The sequence below is a fragment of the Melozone crissalis genome, unplaced genomic scaffold (genome assembly GCF_028551555.1).
Source record: "Melozone crissalis strain CALT ecotype California unplaced genomic scaffold, PUWL_Pcris_2 ptg000016l_1, whole genome shotgun sequence".
Classification (NCBI taxonomy): Eukaryota; Metazoa; Chordata; class Aves; order Passeriformes; family Passerellidae; genus Melozone; species Melozone crissalis.
Genome location: NW_026535794.1, coordinates 40978600 through 40998823, shown reverse-complemented (window position 1 = coordinate 40998823; position 20224 = coordinate 40978600). Strand labels below are relative to the sequence as shown.

Genomic DNA, 20224 nt, shown 5'->3' with positions numbered 1-20224 from the left:
ATGGGAACACATAAAACTGGACAAGTATTCTAAATTCATCCTAGAGAAAAAAAAAAAAAAGAAATCTTTTTTGTTTTGTATTATGCAGGTATAAAATAAAAATCTTTTTCTCCTACAGACTACAGACTTGAAAAGACACTCTAAAATGTTCTGTTAAGATCTCACTTATCATCAGAGCTGAATTCAAATGAGTTTCAAACATACTGAACTATCACTTTGCAACATATTACTTACCCAGGATTACTTTAATTTTCATCCAGTGCTACTAAAAATTCAGCTCTCCTCCTCTGCCACATCATTGTGTACATAATGAACTTTATGATTTCTTACAGGCACAATCTATTGCTTTTGGTTTGACTTTCAGGAAGTTTTCCCCAAGTAATTTTTCAGCAAGTGAAGAAAGTCTAAATAAAAGAACTTTCCTGATGAGATTTGGCATCTTATTTTATTACAAGACAGGATACTTAGGTTTTTAAAAGATTAATGTTTTGAATACATCTTTTCAGAACATATGCTTAAGAAGCACTCACCCTCATGTCACCTCTAATATGTCCAACATCAGTCTTTTGGAATTAAAAAACAAACAAACAAAGAAATAAAACAAAAACCCCGCCTAACTCCTTTTAGTCATAGATCAAACTTGTGGAGGCTTCTACAGATCTACAGAAAAAATACTTCACTGACTAGGTCAGATTTAATTTGATTTTGGACTTTGTACTTTGACTTTCAAAGTGAGAGAACCAAGATGTTGGGAGAAAAAAACCCCAAATGCCACAAGGTGATCCACATGGGAAGTCACCCTCATCTCTACCTCAGGCAATTGTCTCTGTGCACATGGACTTAATGCTGTCTTGGAACTGACAAAACTTTCGAAACATCAGGAAGGGCAATGGCAGGTATTACTGCATCATTTTGATTAGGGGGTAAAATGCTACAGAAAAAAAATTGGGTGAGATCCTCTGGTCCATTTAGCAAGGTGGTAGGTAAGAATAAACATGAGTGCCAATGCCAGTAAAGCTCCCCATCTTGTTTCCTTCCACCCTAGTTCTCCTAAACTGTAAAGGAAATGTTCTCCCATTGAAACCCTGAGATTAACTACTAATACTTGTGTGATGCTACAGAATCCTTTTATTAACTAATCTGAAAAATATCATCAACAGAAGTGCAGGGGAACATTACATTTCCTGGGTCTAGAGCCTTGGGTTCTTTCAGCAGCCCGTGTTGCCTCAAAGAGGAAAAAAGCAATTTTCAAACAAAAGGAGTGGTGAACATGTATTTTCAGCAGCTATCAAAATAATTTCCAAAAATTACCAAAAATACCCACCAACAAACCCCAAAAACTGAAAAAGTAAGCAAAAGAAAACAGCAAAGCTATTTCCATGAGACAGAGCTAAGTGCTGAGAGAAGAGTTGAGGGATGAATTCCAGCTTTGTACAGCTCTGTAAGTGGGTGGTTGTATTAAATATACTTTATTCCAGCATTTTTAAGCATTCTGAATACTTCTAACAAAATAGTTCGAAATATGAACTATCCACAATTGACAGAACAAATGTAAGCAACAGCAACCGTACAAGCAATTATGTAAAATGTGTCTAGGGAATTTCCCTCCATCAACTAAGAAAACAACACTGAAGAAAACCATATGGGGATGGAGTATAGCATGAAAATATTTTAACTGTTACATCAATAGGAAAGCGTGAGGATTTTTCTTAGATGCCATTTCTTAGAGACTGCATTTTTCTTCTTTACCAGTTGCAGGAATACTGTGATTTTTACATTCATGGAATTTAAGGGCAGATACAGATGTGAAAGGTGAATTTTTCTAATCATATTGAGAATTATTCCAAACATTACTACTTGTCCAGTCTGGAAGTGATGCTGCAGAGTACTATCAGGGCAGCTGCTTAAAATGAATAGTGTGACTACCTCAATCCCATCCTGGAAAGTTAGTTTACTATCATGCAGTACTGCAGGAAAACTACTGTCATGTTACAGTTTTATATAGACTTTATTAAATAAAACACTACCAAGCTGAAGAATTTTTTCTACAAACTTTTAGATTTAGATTGACCTATAATAAAAGCAAATAATAGCAAATAATTTGTAGGACTTCATTTAGGGAGATCTGGAGTCCTTTTAGGATTTACCAAAATATTCAGTGATTTTAATGTCTACAGTAATTAATCTCAGGAAAGCTCTTTGTTGTTCTTGGGGTTTGGGGATTTCTTTGTCTCCTTGGGTTAATTTGTTTTTACTACTGCACATCACTCCCCCTTTCGATACACAAAATCCAATGCAAGCAAAGTGAGTAGCCAAAAATAAGTTCATTTGCAGGGGTACACACCCCATTTGCAGGTTCTGGTCATTGGATTTTTCATGCTTTGCTGAGAACTTCATTTGGGTTGGCAGATTCAGTGAGTCATATGGTGACAATTCTCATTTTCTGCAGCATCTGAAATGTCCACTCATGGCATCACTGACAGCTAAAATTAGATATTTGGCAAAGCAGTCTTAGGAACTAAGGGCTTGATCAAGTTGCCTAATTATAGCTGCCTGGTGCCATTTGAGATGCCCTGGAGTGCCCCCAGCAACCACAGAGACCTGGCAGGTACCACACAAAACCTACAGGAGACCTGTGCTCCTCCAGAGCAGGAGCTGTAGGCAAGGAAGGATAATCCCACATTTCAAAGGGCACAGGACCTTTTGTTTAGACTCATTTAGGAGCTGAACACTATGTGCTTGCCACTGGGATATTGAAGAGATCAATTCTCCTGTCTTAGCTTGTTCTTGCATCACATTCCATGTCTTTGCAGGCGGGTGCACGAACTCTCACTGTTGCTCTGTGCCTGCTCTCTGGCACAGAGCACAAGGAGTAAAAAATATGAAAATAGGTCAGAGCAAGCGTTAATTTTGGAGGGGTGAAAGGGTTGGTAGAGAACTTCTTCCAGGGAATCAAAGGGAGGACTTGCATACTTTCTCCACATTCATCTCATCCCTGTTTACTCAGAGGAAAAAAAGAGATCTGCTTAAGGAATTGTTCACGTTAGTTCCTATTGTGTCATGAGTTTTCCTTGGAGGCGTCCAAAGCAGAATCTCCAGTCTTGCTTAATTTGTGAAATTTGACATGATTTCAGACTGGGGTTGATAAGGTTTGTGTTTAGGGAGTCCTGATGGCATCTCTAAAGATTGTAATTCTTCATCCACCTCTCTTTTCTGACAAGATTGTATAAAAGTAGTATAAAAAATTGCTTTATTCTTCTTTTTCACATTAAGCAGAAAATGGCTTTCTTGAGATTATGCATTTGCACTGGACTCAAGAAAACAGACCCCTGCAGAGCATGAAATGACACTGGGGAATATATTTTCCTTGACATACTGGGCATTTTTCATCTGAGGCAGCTCTCCACCATTCCCTCCCCTTTTTATTTTTAACATAGTTATGCAGCACCTCATATAGCACTCATTCTTATATTCTCCTTAAAAAGAAAATGAGCTCCAACAGTACAGAGGGACAAATAATGCTTATCATAATAAAAATATTATGGTCTCGAGGAAGTAAGCACTATTTGGAAAATGGTATGAAAAATACAATGCTCATGTAGTTTCCCAGTGGCCAAAATTTCAAATTTACTCATGAAGGTGTAAAATATTTCCTAGAAACCTGCTGAAATTACATGAAATCTAATAGTTTGATGCCCAAGGCAGAGCTAATAAACCTTCCCTACTTCAGCCCAACAATTCAACTGCCTGAATAAACAACACTCAACAACTACCACAGCTCAAGTGTCTCCTGAATATTAGATCCTTTTCTCCAACCAAATAAATCTCATCCCGGCCAATATTGATTCTGACTGGCATATATTTCTGTTCAGATCAGCAATTTGCTTTTTTTTAATAAAATCTGAATCAATATACATTGGCCTTACACTTTTCTGATAGGGAAACTGGTTCTAAACCCCTCTGCCTTCTGCATTAACTCGATCGGTTCAGCTGCACAATGGATTGGTTAAGATGATTATTAGTGATATGGCTGAAGTTATTTGCTCACCATCATTATCAAATAGTGCATTCAGAGCATGAGCTAGAAATAGCATGCCTAAAGAGTGGCTAAATGGAACAAATGTTTAAAACTAGTGTGTAGTTAATGATATTCAAGGATATTCATTGACGTACTTCCCAGTCGGAAGCAGAGATAAAAAGCTTGCTGTTCAGTAAAGATAATTTAAGATATTTCAGGACCCAATGTAGGTTGGTGGTGGAATGAGAGCCACGCCAGGAGCTCCTGGCAGTTGGTGACTTCTGTGGGGTGAATTGTCACCACATGGCACAGCCCCACAGGCCTAAATGCCACCTTGTTCTTGCTTCCACAGAGAAGCTCAGAGGGTGTGGAGCCTCCTCACTGGAGATATTCCAGAACCACCTGGACACAATCCTGTGCCATGTGCTCTGGGATGGCCCTGCTTGAGCAGGGAGCTTGGACCAGGTGACCCCACTGTGGTCCCTCCCAACCTGACCCATTCTGTGAAGGCTGGAAAGCACTGTTACTAAGGCATGGGCTGAATGGATACACCCAGAGGCGTTTTCTTAGAGTTGGTCTGGTCTCATTTTAGTGTCTAAAAGTTTTGATGACTAAATGTTTGAACCATTATATTTCCTTTACAACTGTTAGTCATGTTTTTATGAAAACAAGGTCCAAGAAAATATCTTCAGCTTGACTGAAAAGCACATCACAAATTTATGTCATCTAAATGTTAAACTAAGGAAACCTTGTATTTTTTTCAATATTAGAAAATTATAAAGTATAGAAATATATTAATACTCTATTTAATAAATATAAAACATTTAGCAGTCCCAAATAGTTTAAAGTAATTCTAGATAGAAGAGATAAGATCTGGAGACTTTTAAAATATAGGTTAGTCTGTTAGGCAATATTTTGAACAAGTTTTAACAAATTACATTTGGATTAAGTAGATCATATATTAATTTATTTTTGTCTTATGCTTCAGCTGGGATCTTAAATCTGTCATAATGCTACAGAAAAGAAAAATATTTTAAGATGGATAGAGATGGGACAGTTTGGAGAGAAAATTAAAAGTTTATGAACTGATCTCATATTCCTATGAGAAAAAAATACACACTTCTTATTAAAACCCTGTGGCACCTTGATGCAACTATCACTTGAGTAGCATCTGGCAGCATCAGGTAGAGTTTCATGAAGACTCAGATCTTTTGGCTTCTAAAATAGTAACAAATAACCCAAACCAGTCTTTTTTTCTGAATCATCACAGCAGGATTAAACAATCTGTACAGGGAAGCAGATTTTTCAAGAATTTTTTTATGTATGACATTAGAGAAATGATGTGGCATCTAAATCACTAATATAAATCTGGTGAAAATGTCACTTTATTTGCTATGTGTGTTGTTTAAAAGTAAGCACACAAAGAATTTGACAATCTGAATCTTCTGTTTATCTGAGAAACTGTACACCTATTCCTTATACTTGGAGAGAGATTTCCTGTCAGCATTCATGAATTTCTCTCTTGACCCTGAGCAGCAAGAGATATATTGCAAAGGCAAATGTTTAAAGTTTATATCAATATACACGTGGGACAAAGGTAATTTACTCAGTGAAGGAAGAACCCCCTGCTACATTTAATCATGCTCAAGTACATGGGAAAGTGCCCTTATAGCTGTAGTTTCTCTCTGCCTTTTTAACCCAACTGTTGAGAAGCCCTTTTCTTCTCATGAAACACCTTAAACCCAAAGCTAATTAAACTAGTAAAACAGCACTAAACCTGGTGGGCAGACTTATCTCCAGTCACTACAGTTGGCAATTGGATTTTGGGTGAAGGTACAAGAAATCAATGTTATGTTCACCCCTTAATGAGAACATAAACACTTCCATATTAAAGGATTATTTTCTTAAAATCCCCACAGGTAGGCAGGGGATTCTTGCACCTGCGAAAAACAGAAACCTAGCCAAGAAAATAGTGGGAAGCAAAACAAAAAAATCTCTTTGTCTCATGTGGAAAAGGTATTTACCTTTCTCCCATGATCTCAAGAAAAGCTAGATGAGGACAGAAAATAACATTATGTACACATGTGGTCAAGCAACAAGGTCAGAGCAAAATTCAGAGCCATTTTGCCTCTTTAGAACCACCTGAACCTTGTTCAGTGTATTGATACAATAGATAATAAAGACACAAAGACAAAGAAGTCCATGTTGGCATCCAACACCTTCTACTTCTGATCATCAGTGAATACAAACTGGAATGTCTTGGTGGAGGACAGTGGGACTTCATCACCTCTGATCATGTGAGAGCTTGGCTGATTGTATTCTCCAGACAGAAACTGCAAGTGTATATTTTGGGCCTTTTAGAGAGGGAAAAGCCAAAGTGAAATACCTGTGGGAGACATTCTGCACAACAATAAAGACTGGAATCTGCATTATGAATGTCCAATAGCAAGGATTCGCACACTCAGCTGCAGATCTGCTGGTACCAACACCATCACTGAACATCCCTCTAGTTGGAGACTTCATAGAAGAAACCTTCCCTGCCTCATGAAATTTAGGAATTGTATAAAGCAAGAAAAAAGCTTCTCCTTACAGTGTGTAATTTGCACAGACTGACTCTCAATTTCTCCTCCAGTCCCCTGTTTGGCCCAGCAACTAATACTTTGTCATCACTAGCCTTGTTTACTTCTGCTTTTCAATTCCATTTTATTCACTGTCATTTAAAACAGAATGAACTATTTTTATTTTGTATGTAGTAAAATTAGATGGTTTTATTCTTCCAGACATATGACTCCTAAAAATGTATAGGGTTGGTTTAAAAAGCATTCATTGAGTGGGAATGACATTTCTGTTGGGTTTTAGGTTTTCAGTGAGCAACAGAGAAGAGGTACTGAGTTTTTTAGAATAAATTTAAATATGGAAAAGTCCTTAAGAATGTTATATCTAACAATGTAAGTTCACTTTCGCTCTTTTGCTGAAAGAGATTATTTTTTTCCCTCCTTCTTTATATTTGACATGTTGTTTACAGACAGTTTAGCTGTTTTCCCCAAAACATAATCTGACTGGCATTCTTCTTTCTGTGTGGGTTTATTCTTCCTTTTACAGAGGAAAAAGATCTTTACACTCCCCCTCTCCCCCCTTGCTTTTTTTTTGGCCTTAAAAAAGGAAAAATGTTTTCAACCATGCCAGTTACTCTATCTAGAGGGACCACGACCAACACAGATGCCCCTTATGAGGTTAACAAGACTAGAAAAAGGTGTTTATTCACATGGAACATCTTACAATAAAATATCAAAATTGGATGTAGTCATTCAAATAATTTAATTTGGTTTTAGTCAGTTAACAAGATTTCAGTGCTGGTTGCCCTTTAAAAAGCAGTTACTCATGAAGCCATACAACTTAGCCATCACAAAAGCACTAACATGCTTAGTTTCTTTTATTAATATTAGGTGGTTTTTTTTTTGTTTTCTGCTTCACTAACATTTCAAGGAAAACAAAGTGATTGCCATGTGGTACAGTCAGTTCTGCAATGGCAGCACAGCCTTTTATTCCCAGATTCTGAGATTTCTTTAGATTTATGCAGTAGCCTGTATTTTCTCTGAAGGGAATTATACATCTAAACATAAGCAGACACAGTTTTCATAGTCAGTTTGCCTATTGAATGATACTTGGCTGTAAGAACAACAAATTGACTGCTTGTCCTCCTTCTATTGCTCCTTTTACCTTAACCCCTCTGATAGAAAAAAAGAAAAGGGGGGGGGGGGGGGGGGAGGTACAGAGGGGGATGTGGAGGGGGACCAAAAAAAGCCATGGTAGAGAATCACAGAATTACTCCATTTTACATTTCAGAAGAGCAAGATGACCAAACTTCTGCTTCAGACACCCTCTATTGGAAAGCATCAAGTTTATGTCTCTGTTCCTGATGTAACTGAGCATGCAGGAGGAAGTGGGGAAGCATGAACATTTAACTGCCAGAAGAGACTGGTATCTATTCCATAGACCATTGTCTTGCATTCAAAGGGAGAAAAAGATCTGATGAATAAGTGCATCTGAATTATTTGAATATGAGGAGCAAAAAGGACTCTGTTCAAAATTACACAACATCCCTCCAGCATCACACCAGACCTCATAGATTTTTCTGGGAAGGTACAAGTGTCATAAACTTATCAGCAAGTAAAAATAGGGACTGAAATTAAAAGACTTTACTATGTACAAGCAGTAACCGGACTTATTTGCCCCACAAGTGGGATTTTTTTTTTTAAAATTTGAATTAAATAGCTTTAAAATAAATCTGTTCCTTTTGTGTAATTGTCATGCAACAAGTATAATGGGACAAGGCTGCTCTGCAGTTCTATGTGACCACAGCTAGAAACTCTTTACCCAATGCAGAATTTTGTTCTGTAAGCAGATCTCTTCTAGTTATTAAGTTATTAATTATATATTGAATATATTCACTGTGGGCTGAAACTTCTATGTAGCCTGAATATCTTAACTCAGAGGTAGACAGGTTTGCTCTTTTAGGAGAGGGTGAGAACTTTCACTCTTCAGAAATAGATTCTGAGCTACACTTCTGAAATCTTGGTCCCCATTTTCATCACAATGAAAGAAAAAAATATTAAATTATCTAAGTAACAATGGATCCACAATCACTGCTTTAAAATCTACATCCCAATGAACTAGTTGGAAAATGCTAACATATCCTTTTCTTCACATAGCAGTACCAAGAGATTTTTAAAAGACTGAAAAGGCAATTCTATCAAGCTTCAATATATAATTAATTCTTTTACTTTCCAACTCCCAAACAAAATATTAAGATAAACAGCTTGACTTGGTATCACTCATTGTTCATCCTATGCTCTCCTTTACAATGCTACAGCTTTCACAGCTCTGTTTGTCTTGCATAATGTACCGTATGTGGGGCAGTGAATTACATTCCTTTCTAAGAGACCATGCTGAAGTACTATTTCTTTCCCAGGACTCAGAGGTGAATAATTGCACCTGTCCTCCTTAAGCAGACAAAAGACATTAAGTAGCAGCCAAATGGAAAGAAAGATTTAAAAAGAAAATCACTTTATAGTTTGGCAGGAAAACAACTCAATCCAACCTTTCACCCAGCTGTATACAATATGAGGATTTCTACAAGTGCAGCTTCTAAAGAAAATGAAGTCTTCAAAGAGAGACTGCCCTAATAACAAAGAAAAAAATTGAGGTGCTTTCTAGAAGTTTAAAAGATCCTACTTTTGAAATAAATCATTGACAATACAAAAAGAAAAAAAAAGAAAGAAGAAAGCTCAATGACACATCTAAGTGTTTGTGGGCAAATGTTCTCATTTACAGGATACAAACAAAGTAGGATGGGGGAGCAAACAAAACCACATGGCTTTTCCAAGACCACACAGAGATGCAGGAGGAGAACCTAGCACAGAGCAGAAGTGAAGATGCTGGAACTTCCTGACAACCTTGACACTGTGTCACAGGTTCGCGGTATCATTTAGGTTGGGAAAGACCTTTAAGACAGAGTCCAACTGTAAAGAATTGGTGACCATGCTGAACATAAAGGCTGAGTTTTGCTCTCCCTGACTTGCAAGCAGCTGGCAGAGAGATCTGCAGCAGCTCTGTTTTCAGCAGAGCAAGCCATGCTGGCAAGCATCCAGGGACAGGTCACCAGGGCAGAAGGACAGAGCCTCAACAGAGTATTTGCCTTTGGTGCCAGGAAATTCCTAGCACCTGACCAAGCCAGAGGGCTAATGCTCAAAAAGATGAGAAAAAAGCATGAAAGGTGAAAATACTGAAGAGAATCTCTGCAAAGACCTTTGTGATATTTCCAGTCCCTTACGATCTTTTTCCTCTTGCATTGAAGCTGACTGTATACACAAGAAAGAACGGTATTTGTACATAAATGGAGAAATATTCTGCTCCTTGTGAAACCTAAAGGTTGTCAGTTTCTTCAGCAACAATCTAGGCAGTCCATCTTACAGCTAAAAAGTTAAATGCCATGGAAAACTACATTAAAACATTGACAGCCCCCAAATAAAATAAAAGCAGAAAAAAGGAAACAAAGGAGTGATGCCTTGAGGGGAGATGCCCTTGCAGAAAGCAAGTCTCTTTTCCCAAAGGCACAAATGCCCGTATTTGACATCCTTAATGAGAACCTGATACAGCTTAGAAGAGAGACACTGGTGGAAAGCAGAGAACATAACTAACCATACCTCCTTTCAGCTAGAACATTTGGGTTTCACTAAGACACCTCCATCACCTTATAGTGACAGGTTTTAGAACAAAAGCAAGCACTGCCTAGTTATATACTTGGAAAAAATACAGAAAAGAACCAGGTTTGACAGAAAAGGTACCAACTTGGAATGAAGGAAAACCAAAGCTTACTGCCATTCTTTTCCTCAAACAGCTTAGGGGAGGATCTCTTTCAGTGCCATTGCTTCCCTTCCTATTTTCTGTCCCATCTAGTTACATGCCTTGTGATAGGGACTTTCTTTTACAGTGTTTTTGATACAAATCTGAGGTCAATAGAGTCCTTATTAAGGAAAAAGTCAACACAGCACTGTGATGAATTGCTTCCTGGATTTCAGAAATAAAGCCTGTTATTTTGTGGATCTCTGTTTTTCCTCTCAAAAACTCCAACTCCCTCCTTCAAGAGTGATGCAGAAATACCTCCTACACAACACCTCCAGTCTCCTCAAAATTAAGTTCTCCCACAGAAACCTTAAAACTGGACAAAAGTAGATAAATTAATGAAAAACTTGCCCAAGACTGAAATACAGATCCCAATGTCTCTCAGGTGTTTCTTTTAGAGGAAACCCAGCTAATAAAAGCAAGATCAAGCATTTCAACAAAGGTGACAAAGATGAAAAGGGTGACATAGATGAAAATTTAGATTGCTTAAAAAATTAGGCATGCAAAGAACCCTAGGATTTTGATCTTTTTTAGATCATGTGCTATAACAGAGGGTTTAAATCACTGCTGGAACACATGTCAGAAATCAGCAAGGGACAAATGATCTTTGGCCAGCATTTTGGTTTACAGTAAAGCAACATTTGAAATTTATCAAGGGTAAAAAAACTGAAATGTCATCAAAAGAACATTTCAATTTTGACAAATCAATATTTCCCACCGACATGCATTTCTTCCATCTCCCTTTGTAAACAGAACTCCCTGTCAACAGTGCTGCTGAATAGCATCCCTGGTGTAAATAAATCCTCAAGGCAAGGTCTAAGGGCAAAAGAAAAGTTTCATCCCTTATGCCTTCACTGAATTGGGTGGGTTTATATTAAATCAATAACTCCAATTAAAATTAAGAGAGAAGAGTCCATCAGCAAAATGATTTGAAGCAGTATTTGCTCAGATTAGTCCAAAACTCTTCACCCTTGGAGGCTGCAATACAAGGAAGTTGCCTGAGCGTGTTAATTATTTAAAATGAAAGCAACACAGTTGCTGGCCTTTTGCGATAATCAATCTTTCAAAAAGTGTCAGGTGTCTCCAAAACATGTGACAGCTTGGCAGTTTGTAGCATCTACTGTCAAGCCCTAATACCAGGATTTTCTCTGGAGCCTGAAGGAACTCATCACCTTAACTAACAAATCCTAAAGACAACCTGTCTGGCTAACTGAAAATGAGATGGAGAAGCTAAATTAGAACCATGCATCTCCTATTTGCTAAATTAAAGCAGAAAACCAAAACAAACACTGGAAGCGTGTATATACATATATATAGACACACATTCATGAACACAGACAGAAATGCATATAGAGATATGTATAGGTAGATGTATATCTGTAGCTGTAAATTATAGACATTTACTAAGATCTGTATTTACTGCCTCCTACAAGCCTATTTTACAGTCTAAATTTAGGGAATTTTCTTTTCCTAAAAAAAAAAGAAAAGAAGAAAGAAAGAAAAAAAAAAAAGCAGCATCTGGTTTGGGCTTTTAAAGTCTATTAAAAATACCGTCTTTCTGTCTTCTTCCTCTTGAGTATGCAAGAATAAAAAATGTAGAATCAGCAATAAAATTCTTGCCTCCCATAGAGTCTGTTTAAAAACAAATCTTCCCATCTCCAAAGTGGCTGACTTTATTAGTATTTGGAGGTGATGAGAAACTTTCCAGCAGTAGTAATTTTACCAATAAATAAGTGCTGTGGATATATCTGTGTAAGTACTTCTGGTAATTTCGAAGACCTCAATTATATTTCCCATGAAGAAATCTTTCTTCTTCAAAATAAGGCACTAGTTATTTACAGGGGATTTTTTTCCTAATCCTGCTAGCATTAATTGTTGAAAAAAAAAATTGTCCTGTAGTTCTTGCATAAAATTTAACTTTTTCCTGTTAAATAACACACAGGAAACAACTCAATAAAACATCAATCTACAAAATTCTTATTCTGTTAAGATTAGGAGAAACAATGACAAAACACAATATGTGTGATATGTAAATGAGTAGAGGATGCCAGAAAAAATAACATTAAAACACCACTTACAAACAAAAATCCAGAATTCTGTAAAAAAACATTTCTGAACTCACTTACGTGGAAATTCTCCATTTCCCCAGACTTTCTGAACAATATTTGTTGTGAGTCAGTTGAAGGGTTTTGTGTTATCAAAACCCTTCAACTCTGCTCTCTTCAGCTCTCCCCACACTCTGAGAAGCACTGCCCTTTTGGAGCAGGGCATTCAACTTCAAATTGTAATTGCCATCCATCAAAAGTACTCCAGAACAGAAAAACTCATTTGGCCAACCTGAGCCACCCGTGGGTAGTGGCCTTTCACACACTCAGAGATCTGGTGGGCACCATCCACAGCACTGTCCCTTTGCAGGAGCCAAGCAGAGGCACAGGCAGCATTTAACACAATTATTACAGCATCATGTACACGTTTTTGAATAAAACTACTCTTTGAGGTAAAATACAGTTTAACTACTTTGGCTAGAGTTCTATATTGCTGGTGACTTTTCCCTGCAACCCTTCACTAAAGTTCCATTTCAAAGCTTAATACACAAAACGAATATGCTGGGTAACTCAAAGGCGGAATGTAAAACCCATTGGTGGATTTTGTGATTTTTTTTTTTTAAGGCCTGGCAAAGTTTTAATGGGCTGTCACACATGAATTATTATGAAAGCACCACAATGAACTGAGCTGATAAGCTGATCTGATCAGAATTAACTGCATGTGATTGCTGCTTTGAAAAGCTGGCCTAAAGAGGCAGCATTGAAAGCAATCTCACAAGTCACTGGTACCGCTTGCCTCAGCTATAAGTAAGCACAGATGGTGAGAAAAGTTAATTAAGAGACATATTTGTTTGGGGGTTTGAAATTTCCACCCTCTCTTCTCCAAAGAAGCCAAGCCACAGTGAAAATGTGTTTTACGTTAGCGGCCTAATAAGTTCATGTTTTTGAGGCTCTGTTCCTGTAGATGGAGGTAATAGATAAACAGAATAAATAATTTATGTCAGCAGTTAGCATATGGATTTGCAGCTGATTGCTAAGCTACTCATTGCACCTGATAGCTACAATATCTTGTCAATTAAAAATATTCCTTTCTCCACAATCCTTCATTACTTTTCTCCTAACTGGCACAGCTTCTCTCTTATAGCACAACTGTACCTAGCAATGGAGATGTCATCCTTTTGATTCTCACTTTAATGACTGCCTCTTCATTTTATACTCTCACTTGTTCTTGCAGGATTTCATGAGGAACATGTCAACAACTACATAAAATAGTTTCTGGTGATACACTTCTCTTTTAATTCTGGTTGGAGAACCCTTTCCTACTTCTTTCCAGCCAGTGCTTGATCTTTCCCCAGATTTATTAATGGAGGAAAGCTGGGGCTGTCACCAACTTTAGAAGATCAAAACACATTCTTTACACTTTATTTACTGTAAGACTGTGACCGAAGTGACATCTGGCAGATATTTTGCTCAATGGTCCTTCAGCAGTGTATAATTTCTGGAATCCATTTCCACTTTTTTTCATCTGTGGCCATTATAATGACAAGGGCCAATAGCACCAAAGAAATACTGGCTAGAGAATGGTAGGGAGCAATCTCACATGAAAGGCCTAGGAAGGTAAGAAAGGGTTAACACAAAGGACAGAGAAAGCCAAGACTTCAGAACTGCAAGTGTAATTGAGAGGTTCTTACAGAGACACTTCCAATTCATGCCTACTGTACTATTTATTTCCTTTCCCATCACTGCTGATTATAAGGATGTGCATGTGTAAAAACGAGTTTCTTCCTCTCTAATCAGACCAGCTCTACTCCACGAATCCACAATCCACTGTTCGTGACATTACAAAATGAATCAGGCAGGAGGCTCAAGTCAGATCAGAAAGTGACAGCTTTTGTTTAAACAGATATATCGGAAATTAGTGATGACAGGATTATACTGCATAAGCATTTCATTCTTTGCACTTTCTCTCTAAGGAGAGGTGCAACAGAATTACTCACTGGAAAGATCTTAGTATTAAAAAAAACCACAAACCAAACTTCATAGCTGATCTTTTCTACTTTTATTTCTAGAGAAATAAAGGTCTGTTTGGAATAGGACACTCATGCTATGTATTGCACGCTTCCTGAATTTAAAGAAAGGTGCTTCTTAAAACATTATCTTTGCATTATAATGTATGGTCATATCATATTTGGTATGATGTGTGAATTTGGTATGCACCAGTAAATTGCTTCTGTCAGTCTTATTTTGCTGTTAAAGAACCAACTTTGAGTGGAATATTTCACTTACAAAAATGTGTTCCCTAATTAAGTTTACATTTCAGAGAATAGGATCATATCAGAAAACTAGAGATTGATAACCAACTCCAGCCCTGCACTGAGAACCTTCCTACATCATTCTGCAAAGATTTTAGCCAAAAGCCTGGTCTGTGGGGTTTTTTAAATATATATATACATTTAAAACTAATAACTTAGCCATTATATACATGTATACATACAAATTGATAATTGTATCTCACGACCCCAGGTGGTTCCTAAACATTGTATTATCTAATCCCATAAAAATGGCAGGTTTTCTAATTTTGTAAATGTATACAAAATAAGTTGCTTAAGCAGTCAATCACAGAGAGCTCACTACAGATGTTAATCCAATTTGTGTGGTAATGATCAGAACAGTCAGTTTACATAAAGCATTACAGCCGTGCAATGCTGCAGTCCGGCAGTTCTGTCATCAGCAATGAGGCTTACCTACCTGGAACTGGAAATTTTTCCGATGGACTCTGCATAGTCATGCTGACAGTGAGTAAGCCCTTCCATTAGACTTGTCCACAGTGACAGCCTTGCTCCCTTTCTGCTTTTCTATCCAAGGATTGCCAGCAGAAACGTGTAAAAGGAGCTACAGCTCCTTCTACTGGGTCTTAAGGTTTCTAAGATTAAAGATTTGAGATCCTACTAGGACTTGCAGAATTGAGTGGAAGAATGCCAGTAGTGTCTCATAGCACTCTGCATCACATATTTTTTTAAATTCTGCTTTTCACATTCCAACTAACAGCATAATTTCAGAAGCAATCACGCATTTAAAGAAGCCATAGAAAGAAGTCTGGGGACAGACTGTTGGAATGGGGACTGCTAAGCAAACTGATTGTCTGATCCATCTATGACATCTCAGATGTAACAGCTTGTAAACATTATGTGTAGAGCTCCAAATAATAACTCTACAGATTTAACCAATCATGCTTTGAAGGCTGTCACTGATCCAGTGGAGCATGACCAAATCCTGTTAGAGTGCAGAATGGATTCTAGCTGAAAGTCTTACACACGCTGGGTTGGGTATCTAGATAAGGATTTCAAAGACATTGTGCATGCTACAGAGATGTATGCACATGGGGAAATTAATACACACAGCTAAATTCACCACCCCATGGGCATACAACAAAGGTTTCAAACCCTGCAGGGTAAAACACTCTGTAGCAGATCTGTCTGCGTCATCAGAGAGGATCACATGGCCAAATTCCTTCATAAGTAAGGACTGACTTTTACAAAGGTAAGCATGGCAGGTATCTGAGACTGCTACATGAATATCCAAGAAAGGCACAAAACACTCCCTTACAATTTCAGCTGGAATACTCCAAAGCTGATGAGATCTGTGTTTGTTTTCTCACTTTACAGATTAATTCCTTTAAAACAACAGTACAGTCTAAGTAGTTCATTTGTTAGAGTTAATTCAATGAACAAGATTTATGAAGATCTGTGAAATTCTATCATCCTTCCAGCAAAATGTGGAGAAAAGGAAATGAAGTGAGTCTTTAAGACTTTTGAAAAAGCATGGGTAGGAAGCCTGTGTAGATGTAAAAGTGCTCAACGGACGCTATCATTCAAAGGTTCCTATCTTGCCCAGCAGGGATAATCAGAATTACTTTGTCTATTTTTTATCTTCCTGTGTGAAGAAAGTTCAAGAGGAAAACATGACTAGGCGTCTTCTCCTATTCTGAGCAATACATGCTGTATTTTTCTGGCTGTAAGCCTCTGAGTGTGAATGCCAGAAGAATTTCAAGCTCCTAATATCAAAAATAATTTACTATGTAAGGACCATCTACCACATTATCATTTATATTAGTATACACAGATCCTGCGGGGTATCCTGCTTCCCAGTATAGCTAGAAATTAGCACCTTCTTGTTTGTTCAAAAACTGCATTGCACTGTTGACTGGGTTGATATGCAGTCTGTTTTTACCTTAGATAATTCAAGAGCTGAAAAATAACCCTGTTTAAACAAACTTCCTGTTCCTTTCTCTCCTAGGGTGGAAAGACTGTTTTTAATCAATGGTTGCAGCACTATGGAAGAGAGATGCCAAGGGTGCTCTCTGTTAAAACAAAATAAAAACCCCACCTTTGGCTCTGACATACTCAGGACCAGCCAGAGTCTCTTAACACTGCACTCTGTAAGATATTTTTTCTTTCATTTAGATAAAAAAAAAAAAAAAAAAATTAGAGAATTTTTTTTTTTTAATTCAGTTACATTTGGCCCAATTAAAATTAATCTTTTTTTGTCTCCTTCAGCTTTTTTCCAAACAGTAGAGAAATCCAAAGCTTTTCTCTTGGCACAAGACAAGATATTGTCTTCAGGGACTAATATCTTTAAGTACTGCAAGGGTAGATCCAACTCCCTGACATTTGTCTGCCTTGAACTTGCACAGTGCTTGTAAGTTTGTTAGCCTCCAAAGTGTCAAGGAGCTGCAATGATCTTTAGACATATTCCATGTGGGAGGTTTTGCAGAAACAGCTTCATACAGCTCTACAACCTACAACTTGTTCTGCTGAACCTGTGTCAGATGAGGGCAAATAAAATCCTCTGAAGTAAAGCAGGTATCCAGTTGAGCACATAATCCTGGAAGATTCACAAATAAAGGAGCTTGTCCATATCCAGCTTTTATTATTGTCATTTACCATAAAAAGGTTGGTTTGAGCCAAAATTAAAAAAATCCCCGTGAGGAATGGGAACCAGACTAAGTCTAACTTTATAATATACAATGAAACAGATATCCAACCAAATATTAAGGCTTTTTTTTTCTCCTGGAAACTTGAAATTCATTTGATGCTGCAGCTGAATTTCCTGGAATGCCTTGCCCAGGCCCTGCTTATGGACTTCCTTAGAGAACACAGAAGTAGGGAAGGTATGGAAAAAGCGTGTGATCACAGCGGCAGGCACTGCAATGGCAGCTAACCTGCTACAGCTTCTCACCACCAGCTTAAGAAACCTGTCCAATCTCTGCTGAGTAGCCCTGCAACAGCTCCTCAGATGAGCCAGAACCAAGAAATGTGCCAGGTTTTGCAAATGTTTGAACCCAGGGACACTGAGGGCAGGGCTAATCAACCAATCTGCACAAAGGTTAATGCAATTCTGCACATTCTAAAATCTCTGCTTTCCAGAAATCAGATAAATCAACTTCCAGACTGGTGTATTGTTTCCAGTGACTACACATTAAGATGCTCAATGAAAACAAATATCGTACAGATTGTATGTGTATAACCTATAAATATTGTACTACAATTCTAGTGGAGCTACCCTCAACTTTAGTCTGAACAAAAAAAAAAGGAACTGCAGAATTAGCTTGAAAAGACTGAAATTTCAATTCAAATTTTAAGCTCTCTTCCAGGAAGCACAGCATTCTTCTCATATGCTCTTTTGCTAAGCAGAGTCAAAGCTTGAGTCACAGAGGGGATAGTGTTTATTCTAGCTGATCAAAGTTAAGGAGCAGTTAATGATTTGAATACCCACAGTTTAAGATAAATTAAGCTGTCATGGGATTCTTTTTGAGCCATCATTCTAAACAAGGAAAATATCTGTGCCCTTGTGATGTCAAATACTTTTTATTTCTTCACAACAGTTTTTATCATTTTCAATGACACCATAATGGAAGTGAGCAAACAGAAGAGTCCATAGAGATGTTTAATTTATTCTGAGAACTCATCATCCCAGAAAAAAAAGTAAGATTTTACAAATTTATTCCTCTATTTTATTTCAATTACCATGTTAATGTTTGAGACAATTTCTAACCCAAACTTCTGGCCAGAAGTCTGCTGGCAGGTAAGATAGCAAATCTAAATCAAATCACAAAGATCTTGCAACAAGACTGCACAGCACAATTTCCATTCTGTACCAAAAGCTGCACTTTCCCATTTCCCTACTGGAATTCACTATAGGATGGCAAAACTTCATTACGTACACACGGCAGGAGGTTAACATGCTATGTCTTTTAAGAAGTTCTATAACCAAATGTCCAAAGCTAAGTTCAAATCCAAACATTAAAACAACAAAGTGTGGAGTGGGGAAGAAAGGAAGATTGCTTACACTAATGAGATTTTCCCCCATTAACTCTCTTGGGGTCTTTCAAAACCAGAAACTACATGAATGAAAGAGCTCTGCTATAAGCAGTCAACAATACCAATATGACAAAATTCACCATTAGCCTATAGTTGTGACCCTTTCATGACTGTCAAATTAAAACACACAAAAACACTGAGCCACCCTTCCACATTCTTTTTGGCCACCAGTTCACACAATTATAGAAGACCAGGAGTGTTTGCTTAGCAACAAGATTGCATGCTCACCACTGATCACATTAATGATAAAGTAGTGAGTCAAAACAAATCTAATGATGAGAAGAGATGCTCTTCTTCTCTGACTAATCCACACAATTCAAAATGTCTGAAATAGAAAGAATAATTGATTCATCTTACAGGCTCACCAGAAACAGAAATGAGGCCATCTGTAATACTGCTTTTCAGACTATGTTTCTGACACCAAAACCCAGGCAAACAACAGTAATTTCATGCAAGGAGAAAGAATGCTAAATGCACAAGAAAGTATATATTTTTACTGAGGCATAAAACTTTCACATTTGCTTATGTCTAAGACTCATTCTAATATTTTTTTTAGAGTTTGGATTAGTATATGTGAGCTGTTCTGTCTGGCATGGGACAAAAAGACTGCTGGAGAAGGGTGCTGAATCATCAGGCCCTGAGTGCCTCCACCTCCCAGGGAATCACAGAGCTCATTCAGGTAACTGCAGAAAAGGTTTTCATTACTTACAGCAGGATGTCCAGCACAGTAGGTGTAGCTAGCATGAGACTGGTAGTGCAAGCTTGCTCTTGGAAAGGTGTATGTATTCCAAGCAGGTTGGCTGCTATTCCACTGGGAGCTAAAGCCAGGGCTCATGGTCACTCTCGATTTACTGTTTTGGTACGTTCTCACTGTGGAGCTGGACTATCAAAAAAGAAAGAAATGCAACGTAAAAATAGCTTTTAGGGTAAAATACAAATAATGCAGCTATAAATCATCATTGTGCATACATATAATGCCACATGGTCTGGAACTAAGTTGAATGTTTCCTGTAAGGAGCTGGGAAAGGCAAAAAATGGATTCCATCAATGATATCAGTGAAAGAGCTATGTCACTGTAATGCCCAAAAGGAAGACTGATGACTGTTAGACTTCAGGCTGGGATATAAATCAAATGGACAATCAATAAGTGATAGAAGTAAGGGGATGTTCTGAAAATGTGTAGAAGGTACAGTCCCAAGATTAATTGTAGATACTTCCATATATTTTTATTATATTGACATTTATTGAACAACTGATCAGTTATGGCCATTTTACAGTAAATGGCAGTTTGGGGCCAATGTTAGATCTATTTCTTGAAGACTTGAAATCCATCTAGGGGCTAGCCAAAGCTGAGCCTTCACAAAGCTACATATCAA

The 20224-nt window shown here is 37.6% G+C and overlaps 1 protein-coding gene across 1 annotated transcript in view; it reads right to left on the bottom strand.

The window, feature by feature from the left end:
- RBMS3 (RNA binding motif single stranded interacting protein 3) overlaps positions 1-20224 on the bottom strand; it is a 703629-nt gene that overhangs the window by 470548 nt on the left and 212857 nt on the right. Inside the window, exon 3 of the mRNA XM_054273879.1 lies at positions 19558-19731. Coding sequence (XP_054129854.1) covers positions 19558-19731 — 174 coding nt within the window. The remainder of the gene's footprint in view (positions 1-19557; positions 19732-20224) is intronic.